Source organism: Schistocerca serialis, chromosome 9, assembly GCF_023864345.2.
Source record: "Schistocerca serialis cubense isolate TAMUIC-IGC-003099 chromosome 9, iqSchSeri2.2, whole genome shotgun sequence".
NCBI lineage: Eukaryota > Metazoa > Arthropoda > Insecta > Orthoptera > Acrididae > Schistocerca > Schistocerca serialis.
Genome location: NC_064646.1, coordinates 133,008,170 through 133,025,425, shown reverse-complemented (window position 1 = coordinate 133,025,425; position 17,256 = coordinate 133,008,170). Strand labels below are relative to the sequence as shown.

Sequence of the window (17,256 nt, the reverse complement as noted above, 5' to 3'; positions counted from 1 at the left end):
TTTCTTCCTTTTTTTAAAACAATATCTAATGCACAAGGCTTCATTTGGGATTAACATGCTTTCTGTTCTGGTTGAGAAAACATCACAAAGCTAAAACATTCACTGATAGCTTACCATTTCATTACCTACAAATAATCACCATATTTGTTAACTTTGAAGAAATTTTTTACCAGTCCTAATCTATGCAAGACTGCAGTTCAGCATAATTGTGAAAACTAATACACTGTTGCAAATGTAATTTGTTATAAGTGCCTATTCTGCAAACACAATTCAGCATTCTGTTTTCATGTTTTAAAACAGATTGCTTTGATTGTGGTTGTCACATGCAAATGGTATAGAATAAAGCCTTTCAGGAATAAAATAGATTATAGCACATGAACATGATATTACACTGACTAAATGAACATGCAAATACAAACTTTGACGTATGTGATTAGCTGGAATAGATTTAGTGGGACAAAGTGATAAAAAAGCTGCCCACTTTAATTTTTTATGTTGCTGCCTTACATCTGGCTACTGTCATAAGCATCTACCCGAATCAGCAATGGTTACATCGCCATGTCAAAATACTTTGTGCATATGCCATTTTTGAGTTTGTTCACGACTCAAATTCCTCCTAACAATTTTTTTCAGAGCGCTGTGTCACTGCTGTAGATTTTTTTACTAGGCCTATCAAGTCCTCATCTCCTTTCCCCACATAACTACCATCACATTGAATTTGCAGACAACCACAAAAATTTAATTTATCTGTGCAATGAATGCAATCTGCTCTCATAATGGAATTCTTGTTGCTTGAATTGGTCTAAGAATGTTCCAGTAAAAGTGATGACATAAAATTGTTGCTAGACATGGCATTATATGAAAACACTTTGTTACTGTTTCAGAACCATTCAGTGTTGTTTTTCATCCATTCCAAGATGATTTTTTTGGTACTGGATGTATCATTCAGCAATAAATGACTTGAGCTACTACAAACACAGATCTACTGGATAGCTTTTCAAGTATTTCCCTGAACCACTCTTACAGTGTCTTGCTTTCATATTCAAATGATCTGCAACACCTTTGAACTCTGCAAAGCACAAGTCAGTATTTTGCACTAACCCATCTTCATTCCTAATATGATATACCACTGCCCTCTTTCCACTTCCACATGGTGTTTGGATTCCTCTTTCGTACACTATACATGTGGTAATCGTACCCATTTCTTGGTGATGAACGGATTTTGTTAAATTATCAAAAAAATCTCACCTATACTAAAATTTTCCATCTGAATCTTCATCTTTTCTGTAGTCCTTCTGCTGTTTTTACACGGAGAATTCACTGAATACAAATTTCTGTCTCCTAGTGAGACTGTTTTGAAGGTATATGGTATGGGTGGGCAACCAGCAGGCCGGATGTTTGTAAGACAGCACTTCCAAAATAACAATGTTCTCAATGCACAAATAACTAAACACTTGAAGACAGGGCAGGCATAAAATGAACGTACTCTCAAAAATGCATGTTTTGAGGCATAATTTGTTGGCAAGGAACGTCAAGAATGCGGTACTTCATGTTGGTGCATTATCCAATAAACAATACTATCATGGGTGCCACAGTTCTGACTTTATGCACTACGAGCGCTGATGGTGTGTCACGTGATGAGGCAGCCCACGAGCTTAAGTAATTACGCGAATCAGGCCCATGGGTCACCAATGGTTGTCCATGGCTGGTACACAGTAACTGAAGTTTTACAACATTCTCTTCAGATTAATTTCACTATATTCATACATTAAATAGTTATATTTACTAGTTGCGATACACAGCTGCTCTTACTCTGTTCGCCTTTGTCCTCAAAATACATGTGGGAATTGCACACCATGGACATCTTACAACTTTGGCAATTATACAGACTCTTGATAAAGAACAAATCAAAATAATAATATCAAAATCACTATGTGATCCACATGCTGAGCTGTGAGTGACAGCTGTTTCTGACGAGAAACAATGATGGCAACAATTCAAATTAACATATGTTAAATATATTCAGAAACATGGCACTTGAGCAGAGGATAGTTGACAACACAAAAACAAATTCATTAAACAAAAAGCAGGAGATATAAACTCTTGATGGTGCACTTGCTATGCTAATTCACTACGAAAAATCTTAGAATTTCACAATAATCATGAAATCTTCACCTGGAAAGAACTTGAGATCCAAGGAGTAACAGATGCATTAGAGCCCACTGAGACCAGAAATTATGTTGGCACCAATGATGGAATGTCTCTCACAGTGCTTTGTTTCAGTTATTACTCATAATAATGTATAGCACATACTCTTATGAAGTCTCTCTCAGCCACGTAACCTCTTCCAGGTATTGTTTAGTGCAAATCCAGTACGTTCACTAAATTTCCACAGTCTCCTCGATGATTGAGTGCCAGCAGCCTGAAGTGTGGGCTTGAATATGTTTTTATTCCTAAGGCTGTGTTGGATAACAGCAGCTTTTTCTAGATTTCTGTATATGGAGTACAGCTGACATTCATTACAAGTTACTGAGAAAGGGTTGGAGTAGACTGCCCCATGTAACTGGAATATTATAAATACCACAGCTCTTTAAAGCCTTGACTACCTTTTACAGGGAGCAACACCTCATTGACTTCCTTAGGCGACCAAAAGATGTTTTTAATCCTATGTTTGTTTAACATTCACTTGATGGGCTCCACAGAATTGGTTATCATGTGCCGATTTTGGTGTGTTGCTTGCTGCACTTTGGTGTTTTCCAGGGAGAGATGGCTTTATTTCATATGCGCAATAGCCATATTGTGTGATGACTGAGGCTGGGTGGTTAGAAAATCATCTTAGAGGTTACATAAACCGTATAACCTCTGTCTGTATAGAAAACTGTGTAATCATCCAGGGAATGTGCCGAATAGAACCTGATTGTGAGAAATTCTTTATTGCACTTCTACATCAATAAAAGGTAACAGTTCAACGTGAGCATTACAAAAAAACAGTTCTTACACATTTGTACTGTGATAATCCTGTAGGAGGCTCTCATCAAAATTACATTAACTTATGTCATTTTATAAGATAAAAACATAAGGGAACAACAAATTTTAGTGGCATTATAGGAGACAGTGGTTTACTATTAAATTTCTCAATTACTTATTCTACTGGTTTTAATTTGTCTTCCATAATACAAGTGTGGAGGATATTATTAAATTTCAGTAGTTTAAAATTAACCAAAATAAATCAACATAATACACAACAAACTCACTCTTAAGCACACTATAAAAAGGATGTCTATATCACATACAGTCCTGCAAATCTGCTTTACAATCCTAGCCTCCTCAAGACAATGGTAATGTATTTTCACATTAACCAGTTAGCTACACTGCTCAACTTTAAAATACAAAAGTTTATAAATATTTCAACATGGGAAGTAGAATAAGAGCGTGACTTCATTCTTTCATTGGACCTCTCCAATTCATAATGGCAGTGAATGGTCCAGTATAAACAGAAAAATAAATGTTACATTACTTGTCTTCACATCCACAGCTACATGACAGTGTTATATAATGTTGAAAATTATCAAACTGTAGTCTTTTGTGGTAGCTGCCAAATTCCATGTGGGACAAAGGGATTGTTGTATTTCAATCATCCAATTCGAGATCTAATTCAAGATCAATTATTTCAATTTCTTTCAATGTGTTCATAACTGTGTACCTTGAGAAAGCCATGTACAGTTTACGGAACCATACGTACTGGGACTTGTGTGCTGCCATTGCTGCCTGAAACAAAAAGAAATACTTTTAGAAAGTCCTCTCTCTCTCTCTCTCTCTCTCTCTCTCTCTCTCTCTCTCTCTCTCTCTCTCTGTGTCTGTGTCTGTGTGTGTGTGTGTGTGTGTGTGTGAGGAGGGGGGGGGGGGGGGGGGGGCACGCAGGCACACACGCAAGCCTCAGAAATAAAAAAAAATGGACCCAAAGATACATGTCTTATACCTTGCACGCACAAAGATTTGGAAGTTGTGCAAACCTGCTTCCAGAGTAATGTACATTAATTCATTGTCTCCCATTCAATTTATGCTTATACAATCTCTTTTTAGTGTGGCACAGACAGACACACTGGTTCTGTAACAAAGAAAGAGTTGCAATACATAGAGATAAAGAGACACATTACTTACAAGGGAATGGTCAGACGTGACATGCCAAAATTTGCCTGATTGCTTTGCCACTTTTAATTAATGTCAGTTAAAATTCACAAGAGAGATTTCAACTGCCAGTTGCTGAAAAACAATTATGGAATGTGGGATTTTTGTCACAGTTTCCAAGCTTGAAACTCCCTATGGTACAGATTTGAATTCTTGTGCTATACAATGCAGCTTTCTCTCGTCACTGCTTCTATTGGCTTGTGATGCAAGTGTTGAACCAGCAACTGAAAGCATTGTAATATAATTAAATATCCATGGAGAAATAAAGAGTCATATTTAATTCATAAAGTTCCTTCTAAATTGGTGTGGAGTATACATACAGAAAGACAATGTTTGTAGCATGTCAACATTAATTTTATTTCTTGTAATAAACACAGAAATGTGAAATATTGGTGCAGTGTTACAAATTTATATCTTTTGACCAGCATGAACATACAATTAAGTACGAAATTAGACGGCCATGCATGTCATAGACGGACAATCTTTTTTTTTTTCCTGTGGGGAATGACATGATGGTCATCTGGTATTACAGTATTTTTATAGGGATCTCTGAATTTGCAGACATTTGATTTTTCCACTATAATTTGGAATCATTTTGCTGCAAGTGCTAAACATTATCAGTCGGATTTTATTTAATGATAATTTTACACATTATCTATGACAATCCCAGCTAACGTCACTTTGTTTTCACTCAATACACTTTTGTGGAGTACTGTTCAACTTGTTTCACTATTGTGGTGTTGCCTTTCTATTGTATCCGCTCTAATTGGTGCCAATGCACAATAATTTCTGCTGAATAGCTATTCCAGCACAAATGCAAATACAGAAGTCTAAGTATATAACGTCTCATACACATTTATCTCCTTTCTGAACTTGCCCCAAATCTTATACATCCCGTGGACAACCAGCAGCCAGATTTCTGTTTCAGAATTTTGTCATTTACTATAGTTGCTTTCTAAATTAGTCCCCACTCTCTCCCTATTCAGCCATTTTATTCCATTTTATTTTGTCACAGACTATATCATAATAAAATCTTTGTGTTGCAGTTTGGGAATGTGTGTCTGTAGGGGTAGAGACAAACTGACTTTCGGTTGTTACTGTAATATTTATTACTGCTGACTGCAGCAGGCAAATTTAAATTCAAATATTGACAAAGTGATAAAAAATTTTCTTTACTGAATGTTCTCACTAACAGCACACAGATAACATCAATGATTATAATGCATTTAAGTACATACAGCCAAAATTTGTAATTGTTTTGATGAGGCCAGATACATGACATGTTTATATTGATAGCTGGAAAGGCATTAAACTTATATAGCATCAATCTTTAGATGTACCAAGGTAGCAGATGTTTTTTTAGTGTTTCAATGGTTTTTACATTGTATTCACTCTTTCGACTAGTCGAAATTCAAACTTGTTTTATTAGGTTACCCAATGCAATCAAGATGTTATATTTTTTGTTTTTCCTATGGGCATCTTCGGCATAAACTGAGCATAAATTTTCAATATTTGATTTTTGCAGCCACAATGTCACGTAGGTCTTTTCGTGCGATTTACTGAAACCAGAATGCAAATGTTGACACAGTCAAACCTTTGTTCCTCTAATCAATATTTTCCATAAAATCATATCACTCCAACTGGACAACCAATCTGACCTTTACTGTGAGCGTTCATTCATTCATCCTATAACTTAACAGCTCCAATGGTGAAAGTCCGTTGTTGTGATGTTAAAGAGTTGAAAAATTTAATTACATCCCAAACCTCCCATGCAATGGATGTTTATATTTGTCTTTATAAACACAGGCCACTCCTAAATGAAAAGGGCATATACAGTCATCAGTAACTGAATTAAGCACACCTTCCTAATAATGTGTAGCACCTAGTTTCCTCTGATGATAAAGGTGTCAGTTTATGTCATGTACTCCGTGAGTCACATTAGGGAGACAGTATGATGGAGGACTATTCAACTGCAATCCACAATGGATGGAAAGCAGTTGGTGATTGGTCCAAGATACACTCTGTTCACGGAACATTATCCCAGATGCTTCAATAGGGTTGAAGTCAGGTAATCAGAGAGCCATCAAAGCACCTTCTTGTCTGTGATGTATTACTCAAACAAATTTTGGCACAATCTGTGAGCAAGATGGTGGTGGCCTGTCGTGCTGAAGGTTAAGATCACCTGCAAAGTTGGACAATAGTTACCTGTATAATTCACTGGTGAGAAGCAATGGCAGATGTATCAGGTGACCTGTTTCATCCTTTGTAACTAACTCACTCCCCCCCTCCCCAACACACCCAACATCTGCCAAGACAGTGTCCTGCTGGTAAGCAAACTGCATCACTTTGTGTGATATTTGACACTCTAATACCCTGCCTTCAATGTGTACCAGTGTACTGCAACTCATCAGCGCAGGGGATTATTTCCCATGCTTTAAGCATTAAATGGCAGCGTTATGGTGCCCATATTAATCACTGTGCACTGTGATTTTGATTTTCCCCAGACACAGATATACAAAGGGCCAATTTATTCTGTATCCCTTAATGCAGAGATGGGTCTTGATAGTATTACTGAGCTCTCCAGCTCTCCAGAGCATTGTGGCCTACTTATCTGCTGTTACAGTTCACATTAGTTGATAGCAACCCCTGTCACTGACTTTTGCTGCCCATGGAAGTTAATTCTCATGGTGTTAGTTTGCCCCGAATGCAATTCCTCATGGCACACCATTGATGAGGGATGAAAAGTAATAAGACCAGTGTCTGCTTTACCTTAAACTTGGGAGGCCTCCACATGTCTCTGACACCTTATGATCTCATCATAGTCAAATGTCCTGACACAGTGCATCTTACTCATACTGTGTACTGCAGCCAGTAAAAGGCTTAACGACAATCACACAACACACTGAACTATTCCACTAGCCGTAGAAGACAGAAAATTTTCGGTTGTGCTTGCAGATCATTGCACCACTGTTGCCAGAAATCATCAATGGAATTTATTTTCCAGATTACATATTGCATTGCAATATTGTTTTACTGTAATTAACAAAATATAATTTATACAACAACCCAAACATTTTACTAATATGTAAATGTATCTTCTCTGTCCAGCACAGAGCATGAAAACACGAGAAAATATTTACTGACTGCCAATGGCAACTTCTGACTCTGTGTGATATTATTAACAGCTGTATTGTGACTAGGAGTCATCAAAAAGAAGTCTATCATAGCCCTGGCAAATGACAGTCCTTCCTTTCCAAAAGATTTGCATAGGATCAGAGCTGCTGGGCTATGTTCCTGGCTCTGGCAGATACACCACAGTTACAAATTATGCCTGTACAGTTCTTAATTGTTAAAGTCCTAAGGAACTAGTTCGGAAATTTCATGTTTATAAACTTTTTCACATTATCTAAGCTGTGGTGCTGAAACAGAAGATACCTACAAACTACTGCTTCTGTCACAACAGCAAACATTATGCCAGAGTATCTCTGTGTCCCTCAGTGTATGTAGTTGTTTATAACTAAAGAACTTGCAGTCTGTACAAACTTTCTCCACATAAGACAGAAATGCATGGTTTTATGAAGTTTTCTTCAGGTATTTGCCTCCCACTAATCTTCCATTAGCAAACCACAATTCCTTCATTTATCATCACACTTTTGTAGCAGCCCACCACACTGATAAAGAGAAGAGCTAGTTGGCTAAAGATCTGAATTGGTCTGAAATATGTCAGTATTAGATAGCCAAAAAGTAAGTTTGACTTCTGGTGCGGCAAGCAGTTATTAATGTATCTGTTACAGAGTGGAAATTTGATTCTGGGGAAAGTAGAAGAGACTTATAGTAAGACTAAACTTTCAACCATCCTCCAATAAAACAAATTGGGAGGTGGTGTTGGTTCTACAAGATAGTGATCCAGGTTTGACCCATGATTCAGAACATGCTCTTGCATGGAAGGTTGATTTTAATGCAAATACTGCTGTAGCCCTAGTTTTATCTGGTTTGAGGCCTCTAAGAATGCACAGTTACATGTTGTGCTGTATATTCTTAAAGGTAAAAAAGCTGACGGCACCCTTTATACCTTTGTAGGAGATGATAAAGATGTCTGGGCATAAAAAAATCAGACTGATCCATCCAGTACTTTTGTTACAGCTTTATACAAAGAAATAGCAGACAACAATATTAAAATGTATATATTTTTTTACCTTCAGAATTCTGCGCTCATTTGAAGGCAAAATATACCAATAGGTGGACAGAAAGAAGCTCAAAGGAACATCTAAGATCCAAGAATATTTCCGCACTACATTAATAGATTCCAAGGCGTACGCTCTGCAATCTGCAAAATTTATAAAATATATACATTAGAAAAAAAGAAGAATAAAAATAAGTAAATATTCTATATGGCACACCTTTTAATTTATTCTGTTACATGAAAACACACTTATTTACTCCTTTTCCACGTGTGTCATAACTACTCCACCCCCCCCCTTTCCACACATTTTTATTTTATGGTTCACTCAGTTCAAAGTTCATAAAAGAAATGGAAATTTTTCATTGTTTAGTCCTATTCTCATTTCTCATCATGTTTCGTTAAAGTTACACTTACACTAAAAAACTTATGAGATATATTTTAAAAAATATATTTACTGTATTGATATTAAAGCACTTGGACAGAATACACATATTACCAAATATGTGTGCAGGTCAAGCAAGGGAACAAATACTTACGGGACGGCCATAGACAATGTGGAAAGATTTACATCATTAAACAGCAACAAAATTATTAACACACAACATAACACATGATTAAAGAAGGTACAGAAGAAGAAATGCATGAAAATATGCATCCATTCTTCAAGCATTTGCATGGCACAATAGATATGCAAAATACAAATGAGAAAGCACTGCTTGCTATAATTCAGTTTGAATAGTTTGAACTACACATGGTAGCCTTTCAATTTCAGTTCTCTATGAAGCCCGTTTCACTGTTAGCTATTTGTTATTGTATTGTGCTTTGACTACCATGCTATATCATTGAGGAATTTTGTTTTATGGACGTTAGGCCACGTTACAAGGCATATTTCTTTGAACCACAGTTCTTGCTGAAACAGTCTGATCATTTAAGAACTATCTTCAGGAGAAAAGGCTACTCTGACAAAGAGTAGGCCTAGATCTGGAGCTTCAAGTGAAAACAAACTAATTAAGGGAAAAGTTTTCCTCCCATTCAATTTCCACAGATTGAATCAGGAAAGTACTAACAAAACACAGTACTGACAGTGTTTAAAACAAAAAGGCAGGTGTGGGAACATTTGAACACTGCAAAGGATCTAATTGCCACAGGAGCACACAGAGCCCCTTGACATGTGGTCAAATGCACAGAGAAACCACAAAAAGAAGCCTTCAAGACCTGTCTTAATGAACAATACAGTGAGGTTGTCATCAGGGTAACAAAGATAAAGTGGCAGCAGCAAATCATTTGTTTACCGATGCTAGGGTTTTACCTATATCTGTATTTCTAAATGGTCAACACGGCTAAGGTGCACAGTCCCAGTTGCAGATTGCATAGCTAAGGGGTTCCAGGGCCAACAAAAACCTGATTTTCAATTGTTTCTAGTTATTGGCCAATTTTACAAGTTTAAAATGGTGCCATAATCTACTCATTAAGAGGTATAATCTTATGTTAAAAATGTAACACGTACAACATATGTTACAATCAGAAACTACATACATGTCTTGAGACAATTATCTCACTGCAAGCAAATATTCACAGTATATACACTCAGCATTTCAGAATGAGAGCATTTAGTGATTTGCAACAAACTTTTCACATAATTTCAAACCTTTACAAAACTTTTTGTCATCACCCACCCTTCCCTCCCGCAAAATGATGAAAGGAAAAATGTTTATCACTTACTACATTTTTGCTGTTCATGCAGTAAAACTGCCACATCAGGCATCCTGTTTTAATTTATTACTTCGCTACTACTAACTCTATTTGCAACACAGATTACAAGCAGTATCCACATATACCACTAACATACCTGCAAAATTATGTAATTGTATAGGAGATATGGCAAACACTGAAATGCGTGAAAAACTAGCATTCACTTAAAACAGAGTGTAAATTACCCCATACTGTACTTATGCAGTGTCGATACTGAGAACACTTAGCAAGTTCCAACCATCTTTAAAAATAATTTCAAAGCTATTTTAAACAATTTCTCACTTACATGCTTGACGTCAAACTGATTTGCTGTGACTCACTATGTATTCCTCTCCTGTTCCAACCTCTTCATCTCAGAGTAGCACTTGCAACCTATGTCCTGAATTATTCGCTGGATGTACTCAATCTGTCTTCCTCTACAGTTTCTGCCCTCTACAGCTCCCTCTATTACCATGGAAGTCATTCCCCAATGTCTTAATAGATGTCCTGTCATCCTGCCCTCCTCCTTGTCAGTGTTTTCCACATATTCCTTTCCTCTCCAATTCTGTGGAGAACTACTTCATTTCTTACCTTATCAATCCACGTAATTTCAACATTCGTCTGTAGCACTACAGCTCATATGCTTCAGCTCTCTTCTGTTCTTGTTTTCCCATTATCCATGTTTCACTACCACACAATGCTGTGCTCCAAACATATATTCTTAGAAATTTCTTCCTCAAGTTACGGCCTATGTTAGATACTAGTATACTTCTCTTTGCCTAGAACACCCTTTTTGCCAGTGTTAGTCTGCTTTTGATATCCTCCTTGCTCCATCTGTCATTAGTTATTTTGTTGCCTAGGTAGCAGAATTCCTTAACTTCATCGCCAACAATTCTGATGTTAAGTTTCTTTCTGCTACTTCTCATTACTTTTGTCTTTCTTCGATTTACTCCGAATCCATATTCTGAACTCATTACACTCTTCATTCTATTCAGCATATCACATAATTATTCTTCACTTTCACTCAGGATAGCAATGTCATCAGCGTATTGTATCATTGATATCCTTTCACCTTGAATTATAATTCTATTTATGAACTTTTCTTTTATTTCCATCATTGATTGTTCGATGTACAGATTGAACAGTAATGAGTGAAAGACTGTCTTACACCCTTTTTAATCCAAGCACTTTGATCTTGGTCATCCACTCTTATTATTCCCTCTTGGCTCTTGTACATATTATACACTACTGGCCGTTAAAATTGCTACACCAAGAAGAAATGCAGATAATAAGCAGGTATTCATTGGACAAATATATTATACTAGAACTGACATGTGATTACATTTTCATGCAATTTGGGCGCATAGATCCTGAGAAATAAGTACCCAGAACAACCACCTCTGGCCATAATAACGGCCTTGATATGCCTAGGTGTTGAGTCAAACAGAGCTTGGATGGCTTGTACAGGTACAGCTGCCCATCCAGCTTCGACACAATGCCGCAGTTAATCAAGAGTAGTGACTGGCATTTTGTGACGAGCCAGTTGCTCTGCCACCATTGACCAGACTTTTCAATTGGTGAGAGATCTGGAGAATGTGCTGGCCAGGGCAGCAGTCGAACATTTTCTGTATCCAGAAAGGCACGTACAGGACCTGCAACATGCGTTCATGCATTATCCTGCTGAAATGTAGGGTTTCGCAGGGATTGAATGAAGGGTAGAGCCACGGGTCATAACACATCTGAAATGTAACGTCCACTGTTCAAAGTGCCATCAAAGCGAACAAGAGGTGACCGAGACGTGTAACCAATGGCACCCCATACCATCATGCCGGGTGATACGCCAGTATGGCGATGATGAATACACGCTTCCAATGCGCGTTCACCACGATGTCGCCAAACACAGATGCGACCGTCATGACGCTGTAAACAAAACCTGGATTCATCCGAAAAAATGACATTTTGCCATTCGTACACCCAGGTTCGTCATTCAGTACACCATCACAGGCACTCGTGTCTGTGATGCAGCGTTAAGGGTAACCGCAGCCATGGTCTCCGAGCTGATAGTCGATGCTGCTACAAACGTCGTCGAACTGTTTGTGCAGATGGTTGTTGTCTTGCAAACGTCTTCATCTGTTGACTCAGGGATCGAGACGTGGCTGCACAATCCGTTACAGCCATGCGGATAAGATGACAGGCATCTCGAGTGCTAGTGACACGAGGCCGTTGGGATCCAGCACGGCGTTCCGTATTACCCTCCTGAACCCACCGATTCCATATTCTGCTAACAGTCACTGGAACCCGACCAAAGCGAGCAGCAATGTCGTGATATGATAAACCGCAATCACAATAGGCTACAATCTGACCTTTAACAAAGTCAACTGCTGTTTGTGTATGAGAAATCGGTTGGAAACTTTCCTCATGTCAGCATGTTGTAGGTGTCGCCACTGGCGCCAAACTTGTGTAAATGCTCTGAAAAGCTAATCATTTGCATATCACAGCGTCTTCTTCCGGTTGGTTAAATTTTGCGTCTGTAGCATGTCATCTTCGTGTTGTAGCAATTTTAATGGTCAGTAGTGTACTACCTATTTCTTCCTATAGCTTACCCCTATTTTCTCAGAATTTTGAACATATTGCACCACTTTATATCGTCAAACTTTTTCCAGGTCGACAAAGCATATGAATATGTCTCGATATTTCTTTATTCTTGCTCCCATTATCAACCACAATGTCAGAATTGCCTCTCTGGTGCCTTCACCTTTCCTGATGCCAAACCGATCATCATCTAACCCATCCTCAATTTACTTTTCCATTCTTCTGTATATTATCCTTGTCAGCAACTTGGATGCAGCAACTTGGATGCAGCAACTATTAAGCTGATTGTGCGATAATTCTTGCACTTGTCAGCTCTTGCAGTCTTCAGAATTGGGTGGACGATATTTTTCTGAAAGTCAGATGGTATGTCACCAGACTCATACATTCTACCCATCAATATGAATAGTCATTTTGTTGCCACTTCCCCGAATGATTTTAGAAATTCTGATGGAATGCTATCTATCCCTTCTGCTTTATTTGGTCTTAAGTCCTTCAAAGCTCTCTTAAATTCCGATTCTAATACTAGATCCCCATCTCTTCTAAATCCACTCCTGTTTCTTCTTCTATCACTTCAGACCAATCTTCCCCCTCATAGAGGCCTTCAATGTGCTCTTTCCACTTATCTGCTCTCTCCTGCACTTCCTACTTCATTTTTCAGTGACTTGTATTTCCGTATTCCTGATTTTCACAGAACATTTTTGTACTTACTTCTTTCATCAATCAGCTGAAGTATTTCTTCTGTTACCCATGGTTTCTTTGCAATAACCTTCTTTGTAACTATGTTTTTCTTACCAACTTCTGTGACTGCTCTTTTTAGAGATGTCCATTCCTCTTCAACTGTACTGCCTACTGCACTTCTCCTTATTGCTGTATTCAAAGCCTTAGAGAGCTTCCAGCGTGTCTCTCCATTCCTTAGTACTTCTGTATCCTACATCTTTGCTAATTGATTCTTCGTGATTAATCTCTTAAACTTCAACCTACTCTTCATCACTATTAAATTGTGGTGAGTCTTCATCTGCTCCTGGGTAAGTCTAACATTCCAGTATCTGATTTCAGAATTTTTGTCTGACCTTGATGTAATCTTTCAATATCACCCAGCCTTTTCCAAGTATACCTCCTCCTCTTGTGATTCTTGAACTGAGTATTGCCATTACCAGCTGAAATTTAGTACAGAACTCAATCTTTCTCCTCTCTAATTCCTCATCCCAAACCCACATTCTCCTGTAACCTTTTCTTCTACTCCTTCCCCTACAACTGCATTCCAGGCCCCCATCATTATTAGATTTTCATGTCATTTTACTATTGTATTACCTTTTCAATATCCTCATATACTTTCTCTCTCTCTCTCTCTCAATCTTCAGCTTGTGATATCAGTATGCTTACCTGTACTATCATTGTCAGTGTTGGTTTGCTGTCGATTCTCATCACAACAGCCCTATCACTGTAATGTTCACAATAACTTGTTCTCTGCTCTACCTTCCTATTCATAAAGAATAACACCCACATTAAACCATTTTCTGCTACTGCTGATATTACCCTATTCTCATCCGATCAGAAATCCCTGTTTTCTTTCCATTTCACTTCACTGACCCCTACTGTATCTAGACTGAGCCTTTGCATTTCCCTTTTCAGATTGTATAGCTTCCCTACAACACTCAAGCTTCTGACATTCCAGACCCCGACTCATAGAAAGTTTTCCTTCCATTGATTATTCAGTCTTTTTCTCATGGTCACCTCCTCCCCGGCAGTCCCCTCCCAGAGATCCGAATGAGGGGACTATTCCAGAATCTTTTGCCAATGAAGAGATCATCATGACACTTTTTCAATTACAGGACACATGTCTTATGGATACATGTTATGTATGTTTAATGCAGTGGTTTCTGTTGCTTTCTGCGTCCTCATGCTGTTGATGTTTGCCAATTATTTTACTTTTAGTGGCAGTTTCCCACCCCAAGGACATGAGTGTACCCTGAACCTCTGTTTGCTCCTTCGCCCCCTTCGACAAGGCCATTGGCAGAATGAGGGTGACTCCTTATGCTGAAAGTTGTGAGTTAAACGAGTATTTCGTTCTCATAAAAGTATATGGCCGAATGAGTCACCATGCAGGAATTGTGAAATGAACCATGTCGTCCAGGACTGGATGCCACAAATGGCGGAGATTCACCACGAGATAGGGAAACTCACAGGTGTCTGTTGTCTATTGGGGCCTAAGTGCTGTAATGTACAAGTGAGAAAGACGAGAACTTACATCATAGGGAAACACAGTAGAATCCGTTTGTGGCCGAGGAGGTGTAGCAGTGTTAAATATGGCAGACCTAAGATCGGCCATAAAGGGAAACATTTATGAAAACTATTTAATTCTGTAGTAATGCAGGGAATCAAGCCACAGTAATTGTAATTTGCTATCCTCCATAAAATGTCATGGTGATCCTAATAAAACTTTAGTATTGATTGTATCTATAATAGTTTACAATTTACTGTTAAAGTGAAATTCACAAGTTTGTAACAAAGATCTCAGAGCTAAAATCTGAACACTTTAGTTGATCTTAATGATCGACAGTTCATATATAAGAGCATCATTAAAATGACAAATGTTGTAAATATCAACTCTGTAACTTCGTTCAGTTAAAAGATATAGTAAATTTAAATTATCAGTATTTTCAGTTAAGCATGAGATCATCATTTCCTCCACACAAAACACACTGAACGATGACAGCAAGACACCTTATTGAATCATTAGGTAATGGAATATTTGTTGTGAAGTTTAGTGCATAATACTTACTTTTGTTCTTGATCTATTTATCAGAACGCACATTGGTGCAGAGCTACTGGCCATGGCATTCAAGGTTAAGAAGGAAATTCTATTGGTTTTATGTAAAAGAATTTTACATTTATTATGTAATGGATATTATTGTTACTTTATTTAGAACATGAAAGTGGTCAAGCTTTGATTATTTAAATATGCTAAAATGTAAAGTAGTGTAGAGTAAGCTGTAGCCAATCAGATGGACAGCTTCAGGAAAGGGAACTGCACTAGTCAGTTGAGCAAAGATGTTCGGTGTGTGGGAAATGAAGTCGGATACAGACAGTGGGCAGTTCTGGTCTAGACACCAAAGGGCGAGTGCTGGTAGAGACGCGAACGTGAACAGTCGGTCTTTAGGCAGCTAGAAAGTGAAACGACTTTGAAAATTTCACATTGTGTGGTATCGTGGGTCTTAGTCTCTGAGCGGTGAGCAGCCACGTGCCTGGCGTAAACTCTAACTTTTCATGTAGTTAATAATGTGGAGTAATGAACTTGTAATTCATGAGGAGATTGTGAATGATCGAACTGTGTCAAATGGATATGGACTCGAGTTTAATAGTAATTCTAAATACGACCACTTTCGCTATTAGTTTGCTATCTGAATAAACATTATTTTAACCAATTCGCAACTGTGTGGCCTACATCATTTATGAACCGTTAATTTAGTTCCCAACATTTTGTATATTATATTAACTTTGTATTTCGCAAACTTGCCATCAGCCAGGCAATTTAACCAAAGGGTCACAAATGTCTAATGTAGGGTGTGTAATGCAACACGTGCGGTTCAACCCCTAGATGAGTTTGGGGCATGACATTTCCACAATGATGAACCACATGTGAGCCCAAACATCTTTGTTACGTTAGCTCGCAAAGTCTTGGGCCGCCAGTAGAGTTGGTATGTAACATGACTGCTTTTGTTGATGAACCTGCCTCTGACAGGAGAAGATATGTGTTGGAACTGGAGAAGGATGTGTTGGATGCATGTATCATACAGGCCCTGCATCTGGGTCTTCCACAAGAGCGTGTCCTATGTTGCAAGGCATTGGGAGTACAAATGGCATTGGGATGGAATAAGATACTTTGTAGATTGTGTGAGTGGTGAAATACCACTTGGGAAGGGGGTGAGGACTGTTCATATGATGTAGGATGTTTCTCATTTCTGGGCATAAATCCTCATATATATAAAATGCCTGCAACATATCCTTCGCCAGGATTTCTGCCTGGAAATGAGAAACGTTCTATATCCTACAAACAGTGCTCACCCCTTCCAAAATGGTATTTCACTGCCCACCCAATCCAAAAAGTATCTTATTCCATCATTAAGCCACACCTACTGCCAGTCCCTTGCCACATAGGTAATCCCCTTATGGAAGACCCAGGTGCAGGAACTGTCTGATACAGCCCTCCCCACCCTCTCCCCATCCTACATATCTGCTCCAGTCCCAACACAGGCATATCTTTTCCTATTAGAGACAGCAGGGTGTAATGGGACACCATCCTCTAACACTACCTTTTTTTTTTTATATAGAAATAACCGATACCATGTATACTATCACTTCTTGTATAGGTGAACATTATATCAGCTGTTTAACTGAATGAACTTCATATGATTTTGTATACGATGTGTTATGTTTCGGGCTAAAATATGTAAAAAGAAATCAATTTGTTAGTACTCTGCATGTAGAGTTAAAATTACTCTTCTTTTAGAAATATCTGAAATTACGAAATATCTGGCATACTTAAAATTCCTATTATTGAT

At 38.1% G+C, this 17,256-nt stretch overlaps 1 protein-coding gene across 1 annotated transcript in view; it reads right to left on the bottom strand.

The window, feature by feature from the left end:
- Nucleotides 1-2,917: 2,917 nt before the first annotated feature.
- The window catches only part of LOC126418621 (N-acetylglucosaminyl-phosphatidylinositol de-N-acetylase), an 88,207-nt gene continuing 73,868 nt past the window's right edge, over nucleotides 2,918-17,256 (bottom strand). Inside the window, exons 5-6 of the mRNA XM_050085463.1 lie at nucleotides 8,385-8,515; nucleotides 2,918-3,768 (exon numbers count right to left, since the gene is read on the bottom strand). Of these exons, the coding sequence (XP_049941420.1) occupies nucleotides 3,631-3,768; nucleotides 8,385-8,515 (269 nt within the window). The 3' untranslated portion in view covers nucleotides 2,918-3,630. The remainder of the gene's footprint in view (nucleotides 3,769-8,384; nucleotides 8,516-17,256) is intronic.